The 16405-nt window shown below is 54.1% G+C and overlaps 1 protein-coding gene across 1 annotated transcript in view; it reads left to right on the forward strand.

Annotated features, from left to right (window-relative positions):
- PSTPIP1 (proline-serine-threonine phosphatase interacting protein 1) overlaps positions 1–16405 on the forward strand; it is an 83734-nt gene that overhangs the window by 50526 nt on the left and 16803 nt on the right. The window contains exons 3-6 of the mRNA XM_031949382.1: positions 797–871; positions 12353–12387; positions 13069–13175; positions 16231–16293. Of these exons, the coding sequence (XP_031805242.1) occupies positions 797–871; positions 12353–12387; positions 13069–13175; positions 16231–16293 (280 nt within the window). The remainder of the gene's footprint in view (positions 1–796; positions 872–12352; positions 12388–13068; positions 13176–16230; positions 16294–16405) is intronic.

The following is a 16405-nucleotide window of genomic DNA, read 5'->3' on the forward strand; positions in this document are numbered from 1 at the left end:
GAGATGGGGGACACAGGCTTTGCAAAGATCTCTTCCCCAAGCCCGCTTCCACAGAATATAAAGTTCTAGTGCGGGAAAAAGCTGCAGAGACCATTTATTCTAACCTGCCCTTAGCTAGGGGAGGCCTCCAGTCACACAGCCCATCAGTGGCAGAAACCAGACATGGGTCTCCCACCTTGACCGAAGTCAGCTCCCAAAGCACAGGCTCCACCGCGGGTGAGCCGCAGAGCTGTGAGAGCTGGTGTTTTCTGCCTCAAAGGACCTCCCCTGTGTAAAATGCTTTGCAAACCCTAAAATATCATATAGCTGCTAAGTTATTATTATGACGGCAATTCCTATTGTTGTCCCATTCCCCAGGCCTTTGGCACTGGCTGTCCCATATGTTCCCCCATTGACCTGTCTCCCAGGAGGTCTCAGTGGAGCCCACCTTCTGCCTATTCCTCCCACTGTTAATGCCTTTTCTAGGAAATTATCCCCCTTCTATGTACTTTGCTTTTCACACTTGTCCCCCTCTCAGGGATCCTTGAGGTGATTAAGAGGCTAATTTTTGTCCCAAAAGGCGGAAGTGCTGGTGGGGGGGCATTTAATTAGGGAGAAACCCTTGGTGTCTGAGGGTCAGACTCCTATGGGTGAGACCCCCCCCTCTAACCCAGAGGTCTGGAAGAAAGCTGGAAACTGGAGCTCTTGGGTCCTCACTGCATGTCCCAGAGATGGTTGGGCTCTTAGGAGGGATCTGGGGGGCTCTGCCGGTGACTTGAGAGGGGCTCACTCAGGGAACTCTTTGTCCTGTTCCCAGGGCCCAAGCGGAAGAAAGATACGGGAAAGAGCTGGTCCAGATTGCCCGGAAAGCAGGAGGCCAGAGTGAGATCAAGTAAGATGTGTTCCTGCTATTCTGTGTGTGTGTGAACGTACGTCGATTCTTTAATGGGGGAAACTCCGGATTGATTTGGGGGTCAGGGTCTCGCTTTGCCCTTTGCTCTCTGTGTCACTTAGCTTGCCTCCAGTTTCCCCATCCGTAAAGCAGAGGGGAGCTGACAGGATCAGCCGCTGTCTCTGTCCTCCTAATCTATGGGCTGGCCCCATAAGGCCTCATCAGCCAGTGTTTCCCTCTGCCCCCAAGCTCCTGATTTAGTGGCAAAGAACACGCTTTGGCTCCTTTTCTAAGGAGGGGCCGCGGAAGGCTTGGGGGGGGGGGAACGATAATCTTCCACCCATAAGCAGCAGGGCCGGCTTGCTGGCCCTTGCCCGGACCGTGATGGGCCACCTTGCCCCCACAGCCCTGACTAATCAGAAATTGCGAGGGACTAATGAGGAAGGAGAGAAGCAGCCCCGGCTCGCTGAGACCTCGCCCCAGCCACAACAAAACACCCCGGAGACCCCCATGGGGTCACCCACCCTCTCACGCTGTTCTGCCTGGCTCCTTAATTGCATCCTGCTGCCCGGGTCGATTTATCACTCCCTCGCACCGATTTTCGGCTGGTTTTTTAATAGAGAGCCTGACCTCCCTCGTGGATGATTTCCCGGGCACTTGTGCCGCTAGCAAGGGCCCATAAATCTACCGGGCGCCGGGGCCTCCCCCTCTGTGACACGTCCCAGATTAAAGGGCCTTTAGGAAACCCATGAATTTGCTGGAAGTTGGACATTAACAGCATCTGTGGGGAGGGTCACTGAGGGCAAAGGGGGCGCGGAGAAGCTCAGGATCAGCCAGAGTCTGCATCTTAACCTCAGGAGCTTTTTTGTTCCTCCACCTCTGCCATCAAACCGTAACACCATCACCCAGGCTCCTGGGTGAGGCTCCGAATTCGAACTCTGTCCACAAAACTTACTAGTTATGTGACTGTGGTCCCTCAATTTCTCCATCTGTAAAATGGGGATAGACCCCAATCGCCTCTAAGTCCTATCCAAGTGTTCGCTCCCTTTTTCTGGCTCAGGAGAGGCAGCTGGGGAAAGGAACAGAAGGCAAATGATCAGACCCAGTTCCAGTCTTGGTTTTGCCGTAAATTCACTTTAAGAGTTTCCCCAGGATTCTCCGGGTCCCAGACTCTCCTTTTGTCATACGGGGATCATAATTCTTATGCGAATGATCTCAAAAGGCTACTGGGACTCTTTGCAATGATGCATGTCAAAGGACTGTGTAAATGCAAGCTAATAGTCTGATAAAGCAAGGAATCAGTCAGCTCTTCCCTGCTCCAGGAGGCTTTCCCTCCCTCCCTCCCTCTCTCTCCCACCCTTTCTCCCTGCCCCCATCCAGACTTTGGGGGTGTCGCCCGCCATGCAGGGTAGCAGAGGGGAAGGAGGCTCCAAGCCCCAAAGTAGCAGATCAGAGACTCTCTCTGCCTTTTCCTTGTCTGTTATTTCCTCTCTTATAGGAATCTCCCAGCTTCCAGAGAGCCTCCCGCATCAGGGAAAGTCTCCTTCGTTCCCCTTCCCAACAGGCTTAGCACAGCTTTCAGGGGAAACATTCATGAACTGGAGAGAACCCCAGGCCGGACAATGAGATTCTGACTAGCCGGGGGCTCCCGAGTGGCGGGAGAGCCCCTGGATCTGTCTCATTGTGGGGGGGATTAAGCTGCTCAACCAGCAAGGACGGGACCGGGAGCAAGGAGGGAGGCCAGCAGGAGCCTCCTGTTAAAGCTGGGCAAAGCAGGGAGGCTGCCCTCCTAAAGTGGAGGCCCTGCCCCAGCCCTGGCAGAGGCCCATGACCGGGGCTGCTCTAATGGTAGAGAGGCTGGTCCCAGTCAGGAGAGAAACAGGACAAATCCCTGGCTTAGAAAACCACAAATTAGCATTATCTGTGTCTTATCGAACTCTTACTTATTTGGTTCACTATTTCCCTGCTCCATATTCCCCTGGGTCTGCTCACCACTGGCGAGTTTTATGGACCCTCCGGGGGCACCTCGGATACCCAGAGCCCTCATGAGTACCGGGCTCTCAGATGTGCAACGCTCCTTACTTAGGGGTTGGAATCAGAGAACCTCAGGTCAGATCCTCCCTTCGACACTGAATGTGCGATCCAGCTCTCCGTGTCTGAGGGAGCTGGACAAAGTCACCAGGTCTCAATCTGAAACCCTCCGGTGATGGTGTTGCCTTCACAACCACCTGTGAGTTAGAGATCGTGGGGTATCATCACCTCCCACGTGCCAAAACATGAGGCAACGGTAGCTCAGGGATAAGGTGACTTGGACAGGGCCACGCAGCCAGAGACAGGATTCTCTCCCCATCATATCACGCTGAGACTGTCCCTCGGTGGGTTGGAGAGTCGGGGTTAAGGACTGGTGTGGAAAAAGCTCAGGAGTCCTGGATTTAAGGGCAGCCACTGTGGAATGAGGGAGCTGGAAAAGGCCTCCGGGGCCCTGCCAGGGCGGCTTTCTGGGCTTCTGGGAAGAATGGCAAGTATTTGGGAGGAGGGGGGAGAAGAAGGGAAAAAGAAGGGGGAGGAGGGAGGCAGACGGGAGGCTGGGACAAAGCCGAGGTGAAGCTCAGTGCAGGGTCAGCCACATGAGACGTGGCAGCAGTTATTTGTCAATGATAATTAATATTAATGATAATAATAATAGTAAATAATATTGATTAATATTAACGACAATTAACAGTAATTAGTGATAATTAATAACAGCAAAGATGAAAATGGCAATAATTATCATTTACATAACAAGCCTTAGAGTTTGTCAAGCACTTTTACAAATATGATCCTCACGACGACTTTAGAAAGTTGGGATTAAGGACCCCATTTTATGGATGAGGAAACTGGGGAAGACAGGTTAAGTAACAAAGAAAGAAAGAAGGGAGGGATGGAAGGAGAAAAGAAAAGAGAGAAGGGGAGAGAGGGATGGAAGGAGAAAGGAAAAGAGAAAAGGGGGGAGAGAGGGATGGAAGGAGAAAGGAAAAGAGAGAAGGGGAGAGAGGGATGGAAGGAGAAAGGAAAAGAGAAAAGGGGGGAGAGGGATGGAAGGAGAAAGGAAAAGAGAAAAGGGGGAGAGAGGGATGGAAGGAGAAAGGAAAAGAGAGAAGGGGGGAGAGGGATGGAAGGAGAAAGGAAAAGAGAGAAGGGGAGAGAGGGATGGAAGGAGAAAGGAAAGAGAAAAGGGGGAGAGAGGGATGGAAGGAGAAAGGAAAAGAGAAAAGGGGAGAGAGGGATGGAAGGAGAAAAGAAAAGAGAGAAGGGGAGAGAGGGATGGAAGGAGAAAGGAAAAGAGAAAAGGGGGGAGAGAGGGATGGAAGGAGAAAGGAAAAGAGAGAAGGGGAGAGAGGGATGGAAGGAGAAAGGAAAAGAGAGATGGGAGAAAGGAAGGGAGAAAAAGAGAAATGGAAGGAAGGAAGGCGAGCAGGAGGGAGAAAAGGAGAGAGAAAGTGGAGGAGGAAGGAAGGAAAATTCTCCTCTCATTCTTTACTCATTCAACGACCAGTCTTATTAATCCCCTTCTGTGCACTAGCCACTGTGCTAGAGCTAGAAATGCCAAGATAAGAAAGGAGACTGCCGTGGCCCCAGAGAGCTTACCTTCCATGGGGGGTAAAGGCGGGAATCCAAGAGGATGCAGAGTAAGGAGCCCCAAGAGAAAGTCTGACCAAGGAAAATGGGAGCAGGGACAGAGCCTCGACGGCTGGGCAAATCAGGGAAGCCTTCCTGGGGGAGGCAAAGGTTCAGCCACGGGGACAAGAAGGAAGCATTTTGGAGACCAGGCTGGTGGAAAAGACACGTGAGTGTGTGTGTGTGTGTGTGTGTGTGTGTGTGTCCCTCCCAGCCTCATCAGCCTAGCTGGGACTGGGGGACCCCCCTTCCTTCCTCTAAAAAGGGGAACCCTCCACTTGGCTGAGAAAGAGCGGGACCCACCCACTACACTTTTCCTGTCTGTGACTGAGGACAGAATGTGCCCATTTTAGTGAATGGACAAAAACAGAGTTAACAGGGAAATGGAGCGTGACTTGTCCAAGATTTAACCCAATTCAGCAAGGACCTACTATGCGTCCATGGCTGTGCTCGTGCTAAGGATGCAGTTACCCAAGGGGAGACCGTCCCTGCCCTGCAGAAGCTGAGCTCTTACAGAAATTCACAACTTTCCTCATCTATAAAATGGGAACAAACACGTTACCATCAGATAAGATCCACTTGCTCTCTTTGAGTCCTTTCTTAGTACGGTACCAGTCTTGTGCACAGGAGAGCATATATATATATATTAATTTAAATATTATTCATATTTATTTGTGAAATACATATTTCAATATATATCAGATATATCTGATTTGAACCTTAAAGAAAGAAACGGGTAGCAACGAGACTCCCCTGACCGGACGCCTGCCCTTTGAGGGCCCCGGCTGGAACACGTCTGTGTGCCCGCTCCTCCTGCTCCCCTCCCAGAACAATGAAAGCTCCTTGAGGGCAGGGGCCATCTGCACAGAGCCCCGTGTGGAGCAGGAGGCCCAGAAATGCTTCTGTTGAAAGGCCCAGATCCTAAACCCAAACAGAACAAACTAATCCACTTCCCCAACCCCTAGTGCCTTGCCCTACTGTGCGCTCCATCCCGGAGTGTGTTGGTTGAACTGGACTGGGGAAGGTGGCGTTCTGAGAATCAGACGTCATCACCTTAGCTCTCCTCTGGGCTGAGGGAAACTGAGTCTCGGAGCGGCAGCCCCTCCCTCAGTCCCTCGCTCGCTCTATGGAGCAATGGCTGCCCGGCTTTGCCCGGGCCTCCGGCCCCTCGGCCGACCCCCTCACTTCCTTTGGGGAGCCAGTTTCCTGTGGGGAGCCGAGGCCGTTGCCGACCAGTCAGAAGCCCGAGTTTTCATTTTCCCCTGAGTCACCCTTACCCAGCTGAAGGGAAAAAGTCAGTGGTTTTCCGGTCAGAAGAGAAGATCGTTTTCTTTCATGTTTGCTCCTTCAAGGAAGCAACAAAAACCCCATCTCTGGGTCACAGCATTTATGCAGCACCTCCTGTGTGCGTCCCAGCTGCTGGCTAAGCCCTTCACAAATGTCTGGTGTAATTATCCCCATTTCATAGATGAGGAAGCAGAGACAAACAGCCTGAGTGACTTGCCTGGAATCACTCAGATGGTTAGTGCCAAGGCTGGATTTGAACTCAGCCCTTCCTGATTCCACACCCAGCATGTCCACTGCGCCCCCTCAGTTAGGGGGAAGGGGCCCTGCTGGCTGGGGTCCGAGCCTCTGAACTGGAGAGCAGCTGGGCTCCTTTACTGAGTTTAAACAAATTCTAATTCCTGCTGGAAGGCAGACGGCAATTCTAAAGAATTGGGGGGAAAGAACCCCAAATTGGGAGTTGGAAGGGAACTTGGCCATCATTGTACATAGGAGGAAACTGAGGCACATGGTCAGGGTCCCATTCTCTCTGCCCTGGACTAATTCTGGGTTTGATGCCAGCTGGCTGCGTGGCCCTGGGGTGAGAGCAGGGTCTGGAGGAAAGGGGGGGCTGGGTAGAAAGGACCCTTAGAATGGGAACAGGGCCATGTCCCAGGAAAGTCAATGGAAGTAAGGAAGGGGACTTAGTGGGAGGGGGGGGGGTTCCAGGACCTCTGCCAGCTCCAGGATGTGCCAGGATGCTGCACTGGGGAAGAAGAGCCCGTCTCCTGCCACTTGGCTGCAGAGGGCAGGCCCAGAATAATGCGCCGAAGCTCCCGGGAGGCCTTTGGGGCTTGAGTCAGGGAGCGGGGAGCGCTCCGAGGTCTTCCAACCTAGGCTGGACCACCATCTGTCCAGTGGCTATGGAGGAAAAATCCATTCAGGTGGGACTAGCCCAGGGGGCCTTGGAGGGTCTGTGAGCCTCCCGGCTCCTTCTGATCCCAGGCCTGCCAGTCCCTATGGCAAGTTTGGCTCATTGCCTTCTCTCCCTGTGCCTCAGTTTCCTCATTTGTGAAATGAGAGTGAACTCCCTGGTACAGTCCATCTCCCAGACTTATTTAGGGGAAGAGGTTCTAAGGGGGGGGGGGGGGTGAGCAGACAGAGAAGCTGAAAAAGGAGAAAGCTCTGGAGGGACATTAGTCACAGGCCCTCCCGATGAGTGCAGAGGTCAGACAGAAAGGGCTGAGGGCCCCAAACTTCCCAGGGGCAAAGTGGTGGTGCACAATGGGGGGTGGAGGAGGAGGGGAGAGTGGGAGAGGGAGGGGGGACAGAGACAGAGAGAGAGAGAGAATGAAAGGGAGAGAGGGAGAGAGAGGGGGAAGGGGGAGAGAGAGAAGGAGGGAAGGAGAGAGAGAGGAAAGGAGAAAGAAAGGGAAAGAGAAAGGGGAAGAAAGGGAGAGAGACAGAGACAGACAGAGCTGGAAAGGGGGAGGGCTGGAATTCACTGCTTCTGCTCAATCTCATAAGTGTTTATGGAAGATCCCCCATGGGCCCACTTTTGATGGGTGCTGGGAGAGGGATCAGAGAGCCACACAAGGTCTGTGTCCTGAGCAAACTCGAAATCTTTTCCAGGAAATAAGATGCACATGTGGGAAACATTTAGAAAATAGCGTGGAATTACTCAGGTTGGAGGCAGGGAGAGGGAAACCGGAGCAGCTGCAGAAAATCCTGGAATGGGAACAAGGTTTGGATTTGAAGGCCAGCTCCGACTTGAACTTATTTTCTGTGGAGAAGTTAGTTTTTCCCTCTGTGGGCCTCAGGTTTCCAATCTGTGAATTGGGGGAGATGGCCCGGGTGATTGGGCAGGTCCCTTTTAACTCTCATGCTCCATTTTGGTGTTTGAAGCTTCCTTCCGGCTCTGACGTTCCCTGCTAAGGTTTTCCCCCCCTAATGTTCTCAGGCCGTCGGGCTCTGACATTCTATATTCCCCGGCCCCCCTTCCCTAAGGTTTTATGTTCAAGGGGCCCTTTCCCCCCACACACACACCTCCTGTGTTCTATCTCCCCAGATCCTTTCTGGCCCTGGCGTTCTATCCCGGCTGTCTGACATCCTGGGGGACGGCCAGACAAACGGGGAAGGGCTCCAGATAAGGCCTCAGGGCTGGCCGGTGTCCAGGGAGCCACAGAGTAAGGGCAGGGGGTCCGTGAGGAGGGGCGTGGCCCTGGGGCCGGACTGGGGGGCGCTGGTCAGTCCCGGAGTCCGGCTGTGTGACTCTGGGCAGACTGCTCTAAGTCCCGCTCTGTAAATGGACGGGATTGGGTTCGATGGCGTCTGAGGAGCTTCTTGCCCTTACATTTAGCTACAGTGACTCCTGAGGAGCAGGGGGACTTAAATCAATGAGGAGTCCATGGGACCCCACCGGGAGCGGCAGAAGCAGCCCAGACAAGCCCGCGGCGGCAGCCGGTCCCCCCCCCCATGTTACATCTGGGGAAACTGAGACCAGAGACGTTAAGTGAGTGGCCCCAATCAAGCAGGTAACAAGTAAGGAGACAGAATTAGAATCCGGTCCTTGCGGCCCAGGTCAGCCGGATGGAGCCCATAGACTTCTTGGAATCCTTTATTTTATCTTAAATCAGTAATGGGAGGAAATGCTGCTTATAGCTTAAGGTCAGGAATGGCTCCCCTGAGATCTGTCCCTTTGCCAGCCCCGGAGTAAGACCGACGGCCGCGTTGTTCAGAGGAAGAAACCGAGGCGCCTTGATGGGAGGGTCACAAAAAGCATCACTGCCAAACCTGGTGAGGCCCCGGGGCCAGCGCTGGTCCGGGCGGCCGGGGAACCCCGCGAGAACCCCCGCCCCTCCTGGCCCGGCCCCTTCGCCTCGGAGAGGTCCCGGGGGGGGTGAAATCACTTCCACTCGTGGGGAGGGGGCTCCGCGCCCCCCCCCCCAGCCGCCTTCCAGAGCGGCCGAGAAGAAGAAATGTAACGGGGATGGAGGGGACGCGAGAGTTTGCAGACCCTCAGACCCCCGTCTTGTGTCTAAGGGGTCCTTCCTTCTTCCCCCGCATCCCCCCCGCCCCCGTTCCTCAGTCACAGCCCCCGGAGCCGTCCGGGAAGGAGCGTGCGGTACATCGGCCACCAGAGGGCAGGAGCCCCCTTCGCTTTTACCCAGGGCCGGGTCAGTGCTCCGGCCGCAGCCTCCGCCTGCAGGACCATTTCCCGGGAGGGAGACAAATCCCTGCCCCTCGGAGACGTTTCTAAGCTGACGCCCCTGAGAACAAGCTGGGAAGTGGGGGGGGGTCAGGGAGAGAAGGGCACAGAGACCCTGGGATGGTCTGGGAAGGGAGCCCCAGCCAAGTCTTGGGGGGGCGGAAGGAGCCGAGGAACTCTCCCTCAGAAGTCACCAGAACCGAGCAGGAGGCTCAGGCTAAACAAAGCTCGGAGCTGGGGGGCGGGAAGAGGTGGGGCTGTCCTTCCCGCCCCGCGGCCACCAACCGCAAGGAAGCCCCGGTATTTCCAGCTGGGTGGACGCTGCCACTTCCTCCTCACCTCGCGGGGCCCGGCCTGGAAAGTCGGACTGGGCTGATAGAGTCCCCCCCATCCCTCTCCCCGGCCCAGCCCTAGGAGCCCGAGGCCAAGTTACGGGCCCTGCGCCCTAAAAGGCAGAACCTGAGGGATGGGCCGCCGGGGTCGGGGCTCTGTCCCAAAGGGACACGGGCAGCCTCCCCCAGCCGGCTGCCCTTGGAGGCTGGGGCTCTCCAGCTCAGTGGGCCAATGGCTGACCCAGGGGCACACGGCCATCCTCATGGGGGCACATAATGCATTTCAGCAGGTCCCCTCTCCCCAGAAGCCATGGAGTGAGGGCAGCAGGGCCCTTTGGCAAGAACTGGGAATTTTGGTTCCAAATGGGTTGGACTTAACGGCTGCCGGGGTCGTTTCTACCTCCGGGATTCAGTGACTCTGTGATGATGCGGGGAGACTAGTTAGGAGTCAATTGCCGGTCCCAGGAGGGGTCCAGGAGGGATCCAGGGAGGGGTCCAGGGCCCTGAGCAAGGGTGAAGGCAAAAGGGAACACTCTTCCCTCTCTGGAGACCAGCTGGTTCCATGTCTCATTAGGCTGGGCTGAGGCTGGCCTCCCCTGGTGGGGGCCCCTTTTGGTGCTCTGGCTCCCCATGTAGTCTGGTGTCTCCGTATTTTTAAATTCATAAAATAAATAGGATTACCGGGGAACCAGTTATACTGAAACAGTTACCAAAATGCCCAAAGGCCCCAGCTTGAGAGCTTCTGGGAGGGAAGGGCAGAGCCGCTCTCTGAGGAATCCCCACATCTCTCCTTGCTTCAGTTTCTGAGTCAGGGTGAGTCCCTCACCCCCTCTCACGAGACAGTCTCTGCCCCTCACCAGAGGGAATGCTCCCCACTACTCGCTCACCTAAGGTTCTGCTTCCTTATCTGGGTTTGGGGGGGCTGTGCCCCCATGCTTTGCAAGGGCCCCCGGCTGCAGCCCTGACCCCAGTCTGTGGCTGAATTCCCAGGATTCCCCCTCTGCCCCTCTTGCCTGCATTATTCGGCCCTTTCTCCAATTCATCCCAACTCCTGGGCTTGCTCTGTGTGAGTGGACGCATCTCTTACCAAGGGTGAGGGGAGATCAGTGCTGGAGACGTTGGGCAGTTTTGTTCAGAAGAAATGCACCGGGCTGGAGGGCCCCTGTGGTCCTTTCCAATGGCCAGTGAGAGGCAGGACTAGGATTTGAACCCAGGACTTCTCCTTCCAAATAGAGCAAGCTTTCCTCAATATTGTGCTTGAGCTCCCTCGGGGTCTCAGGCTTGTCCCCTGCTGTGGTTGGGGTTTTTGCTCCCAGCCTTGTCTGGGGGTCCACAATGAGAGGGAGAGCTTTGTGTGAGCCGGGGGTTCTCTGGGGCCATCCCTAAGTGGTTTGGGCTCAGTCTGGGATGGGCTGGAGAGTGGGGGGACACCCCAATCTGGTACCTGACCTGAGGGGAGAGCCCAAGTGGGGAAAAGGTGGTCAAGAATGCACCCTCAGAATAAATCAGTGGGTAGCACAGTGGGTAAAACACCAGCCCTGAAGTCAGGAGCACCTGAGTTCAAATCTGGCCTCAGACACTTAACACTTCCTGGCTGTGTGACCCTGGGCAAGTCACTTAACCCCAATTGTCTCAGCAAAAACCAGAATAAATCAGCAATTTTCCTTGCTGGAAAGACCAAAGTAAGATGGAAGCTGGTTCCCAGCATAATGAGGGGAGCTTCCAAGCGTGGGGGAGGCCCAGGGACCCCCACTCTCCCTGCGGGCTCCCTCCTCTCACCTCTCCTTTGGCAGGACGCCCTGAGCAGGGCGGGAGAACAGGAGCTGCTGCTGATTTTTGGAAGCCACTTTAGGACATTGATTTTATTCCTGGAAAATATGGTAATGAGCCGCAGATGGCGGTTTCATTTCCAAGGGCTGACCTCAGTGGACGGGAGCTGAGCTCTGGCCTCCCAGTCCTTGTCCAAACAAGAACAAAGACCCCGCTTCCTCCCAGTTCTGGGGAGCCGTGAGCTTAGAGCCCCCCAAAGTGCTGTAGAAATGGGAGTTCTGTTGTTTTTATAACCGGCCTCTCCTCCCCTGTGGAGGGGAGAGGACCCGTTTGTACTCCTCCCCCACAGGGTTGTCACCAGGGCCCACACTTGGGGTTCCTTGCGCTCCTGCGGCCCCTTGCCTTTCCTCCGGCTCACTGCCCCCCCCCCACGTTCCACTTTGTTGAGCAGGCGCTCCCCCCTCCGGCCTCTGCTCCCCTTCTACCCTCTGGGGTCAAGCTGGACCCTTAGGTCCTTTTACACTTGCTCAGTTATGGAGGTTTGCTCACTTCAGTGCAGACTCTCCATGGTCCCATTTGGGATCTTTCTTGCCAAATGTACTGGAGCCGTTGGCCATTTCCTGCCTTTGAGCAGGGTTACGTGACTTACCCAGGATCATCCGGCTAGGAAGTGTCTGAGGCAGAATTTGAACTTGGGCCTTCCTGACTTCAGGCTTTGTGCCCTGTGATGCCCTTGGCAGCCTTCTTACACATGGGAGCTCTTTAAAAGCCCTTCAAAGCTTAATGTTCTTACTTCCTCAATCCTCCTCCTTCTTGTCCTCTTTCTCTTCCTCCTCTTCCCTGTTCTCCTCCTCTTCTTCCTCTTCCCTTTCTCCTCTTCCTTCCCCTCTTCCTCCTCCTCTTCCTCCTTGTGTCTCTCTGTGTGAAACACCGTTGACCTTTCATCCACCCCCATACTCCCACCAGACCACATTTTGAGCCCCTCACCCTCCTGGCACCCTGGAGGTACCCATCTTGACAATGTCATCCTAAAACGGGATGGAGGCCCCAACTGGAACCAGTGCCCCAGCTGCGTGTGACCGCAGGGAGGCAGCAGGACTGCCACCCCCTCTCCTTGGACACTCCGCTTCTCTGCCATGTCACCCTGAGCTTGGGGTCCAGCGAGACCCCCTGCCAGTGGGCCCAAGAGACGGGCTTGTCTGGAAGTAGCACGGCTTCCCCCCAGTGACCTGCTGGTGTTCTCTCTTGCAGCACGCTGAAGGCCTCCTTTGAAATCCTGAAACAACGTAAGTCTCTCGGCCGCCGCTGGCTGATCTATTTAATTTCATAGTTCCGAGGACAGACAAAAGTACTTTGCAGGAAACAGGAAGCGGGACCCAGATCTATTCTCGGGCCAAAGTTTGGCTTTTGGCAGAGGTCGAGGCTCTCCTTGGGCTGCGGGCAGGCCCCCCTCCATCAGAGTGGCAGCGGCATTCCCCTGCAGCTTGGGGTTGGGGGGGGGAATGACTGGGCGCTGTGTCGGGGTACAAGTAACAGAGCCCTGGGGCTACAAGGTTAGAGGACCCGAATCCAAAAGTGCAGACTTGGCTGCTTGGCGTGACTTTGGACAAGCTACTGGTCGGAACTTTCCTCAAGAGCCTGGACCAGCTTGTAGAATTTAGAACTGAGATAGACCAAGCCTCTTATATCACAGAAGAGCAGAGTGAGGCTCAGAGAGCTTGTGACTGCTCTTTCTAGAGGCTATCTCAGCTCCTATTTGAGGGCCTCAGTTTCCCCATCTGTAAAATAGAAGAGGCTGGTCTTTCCAGCCTTGGTAGTCTGTGATTCTTTAAAGCAATATAATAGAGATGGTCTCCTGGGCCCAGACTGAGGGCCTTGGGCAAAGGCAAAGGGGAGAGGGGGTGCTGAGCCTGGCAGTGGGCACCCAAGGTTATTTGTGATCCTGTTAAGCCTCTGCTCTGCTCTAGAAATTGAGAATGTGGGAAACTCTCACATCCAGCTGGCGGTCATGCTGAAGGATGAGCTCAAGAGCATCGAAGAGTTCCGAGAAAGGCAAAAAGAGCAGAGGAAAAAGGTGAGGACCTGGGCACTCTCTCCCCTCCCCTCCCCCAGCTCTGAGGCTGACTGTGTGGTATAGTAGAAGATGAGCACGGAAGGGAGAGGAGAATAATGTGATGATTACATCTCCCCTGCAGGGGCAGCTGTCCACGAATACATGTAATTATTATCATTAATGATAATTATAGCACGATTATTGTTATAATTGTTATTAGACAGCCCCCTCCTGCACAGATCATTCTACCTGATTATTTCCCAATTTGTTTGACAAAATCCCCAAAGCAGAGACCCCGAATCCATTCTCTGCCTGGGTTCAAAGCATTTATTCAGCCCTCCTATGTGCCAGGCACTGTCAGGCAGCCTGCAGGACCACAAGCAATTACAAAGCACCCACTATGTGCCAGGCAAAGAAGTGGTTACAAAGAAAGTCAAAAACATGGTCTCTGGCTTCGAAGCTTTTCTATTTTATCAAGGAGTAAACAACCTAAATAAATGCCAGTGTAACACCCAAGTGACCCTGAGCCACAGATCTAGTCCTCTATGGGCCTCAATTTACTCCTTATGTAAACTGAGGGGTTGGGCTGTAGGGACTTTTCATTCCAGTCCAGCTGTGACAGGAGCATTCCTAAGGAGTAACGAGCATCCAAAGCATCTTAGAACCTAGAACTCAGGCTGTCAGACTTGGCGTAGCAGTCCTGGGAAGGCAGATGGGACCGATATTATTTGCATACTATTTTACAGACTGAGGCTCAGAGAGGGCTATGGTCTATCTTTGAGGGGCTTAGATAAGCTTTTAAGGAAGAATTACCCATACACTCCATCTCTCTCCACCCCCGGTCCTGAGAAAAGGTTCTTGTTACCAGTTGTGGGGACTGGTTTCCAGACTAGGAAGGTGGGGTCTGAGCACACATTTGTGTAGTGAAGACATTAAGACCCCAGCCCTCCGGCTGAGAGCTCCCTGGCTTTGGCCATTCCCCCAGAATGGTGCTGTCTACTGAAAGCAAAACTGGGGCTGAGAAAGGATGGCTAAATGCAACCTAATACTTCTGACCCAGATAGGAGGATAAAAAATCATCCGGGAGAAAAATTGGTTTATAAAATGTCTGGAATATTAAAACAGGCATGCACACTCATACATTCAACATAAGGGAAATGAAGAGAAAAAAGATCAGAACTCACTAACTTCCAATTATTTCCCAGGCATGACGGGGAATGTAGGGCTATGGATGGAATGACTGATTTATAGTCAAAAGAACGGGGTTCAAATCTGGCCTCTGCCTCTAATTTATTTATCTAATATCTAATATAATTTATCACCTGGATGACCTGAGTCCTGAGCTGCTCATCAATAAGTCGAGGCAGGAACTTGCTGTTATATTGGGAAGGCTAGTTTCCTCCTTTGTAAATTGGGGACAGGAAGACCTCCAGCCTGGCTTTGCTCACTGGGTTTTTGAGATACTGGGGGGCCAAGGCTGGCTGGTGTGATCATTTTTATTGGCCCCAAGGCTGCCTCCAGAATATCCTGAGGCTGCCTCCCTGCCATGAAATTAGCCCCCGAGACACTCAGCCAGCCACCAGGGGAGGGAGACCGTGGCTTTGGGCTCTGCCGAGTTTTCTCAAGAATTTATTTATTTTCAATTTCTAAGCTCAGAGGGGAAAAAGAGGGGGCCTGAGTGAAGCTCAAATGGTGGCTACCACAGATAGCACACAAACCCCTTCCCTCCCAGGGGAGGATTAGGGTGGGGAGGGCAGTGGACAACTGGCTGGCAGACAGGGCTCTCGCCCAAGATTTCCCAGCAGTGACCAGGCCACAGTTGAGGTCAGCCTTTGGTCTCTGTTTAAGAACTGTGGATGAGCTGCAGAAATTCAGATAGGGCCTCCTCAGGAGCAATGGCTTCTGGGAAACAGCACAACAAGGCTCAGAAAGTTCCAGAACCTAAAATCCGGGCTATTGGCTAGAAAAGACCTTAGAACCTAGAAGCCAAACTGTCTCAGCTGGACAGGGCTTTAGAACCTAAAATCCAGACTATCAGAGCTAGGAGGGGCCCAAGAACATAGAACCAAAAATGTCAGAGTTAGAAAGGACTTTAAAATGTAGAAGCCAGGCTGTCAAAGCTGGGAGGGGCTTAAAAACTAGAACCCAGATGGTCAGAGCTAGGAGGGACCTCAGAACCTAGAAGCCAGACTTGCCTCAGCTGGACAGGGCCTTCGAACTTAAACCCAATCTGCCAAAACTAGAAAGACCTTAGAACCTAGAACCCAAACTGTTAGAGTTAGAAAAGACTTTAAAAGCTAGAATCCAGGTAGTCAGAGCTAGGAGGGACCTTAGGACCTAAAACAGACTGTCAGAGCTTGGGAAAGCCGGAGAACCTAGAACCCAGGCTGTTAAGGTTAGAAAAGACTTTTAAACCTAGAATCTGGGTGGTTAGAGCTAGGAGGGACTTTAAAACCTAGAACCTACCTTTCAGAGCTGGGAAAGGCCTTGGAACCTAGAACCCAGACTGTCAGAGCTGGGAAAGGCCTTAGAATATGGCATAAAGAATGCCAATCAATAAGCCTATATTAGGTGCCTACTGCACATGGGGCACTGTGCTAGACACCTCAAAGACAAACACGAATACCTCAGCACAACCAGCCTTGATTGCGATGGAAGGGCAGCTATTGATGGATCCCTTTGGGTTCTGGGAACATTTATTAAGCCCTTCCTGTATACAGAGCTGAGGAGCTGCCTGTTGTGGGGGACAAAGCCCAGCCTCTGGGTCGGGAAGCCCCAGGTGTGAGTGAGCCCAGCCTCAGGCCCTGCCCGGGGGGCCGCAGGGGCAGAGCCAGGGCTGGGGGTTTCCTCACTAGCCGTTAGCTCCCTTGCACCAATGTCACACCGGGCCGGGAGACCGACACCGAGGTCAGCCTCGCGGGTCCGGACTTTGGGCGGCCTGCCCCCTCCCCAAAAGCGCCTCTGCCGGACTTCCCGTGTCTAAGCGGGGGTCGGGATGCTCCGGGTCCCGCCGCCGTCCTGGGATCCCGGCAGGGCCGGGCGCCTCACTCACTCGCTGCCTGTGGGTTCTTTTTAGTACGAGATGGCCATGGACCGCGTTCAGAAGAGCAAGCTGTCCCTCTACAAGAAGACAATGGAGGTGAGCGGCTGGGGGCCGGCCCGGCTGACCCGGCGGCCCGGGAGTTGGCGGGGCCGGGCGGAAGGGAGGGAGCGGTCCGCCTCCCCCTGCTCCGCAGAAGCGGGGGAAGGGG

The sequence above is a fragment of the Sarcophilus harrisii genome, chromosome 2, assembly GCF_902635505.1.
Source record: "Sarcophilus harrisii chromosome 2, mSarHar1.11, whole genome shotgun sequence".
NCBI classification, from domain to species: Eukaryota; Metazoa; Chordata; class Mammalia; order Dasyuromorphia; family Dasyuridae; genus Sarcophilus; species Sarcophilus harrisii.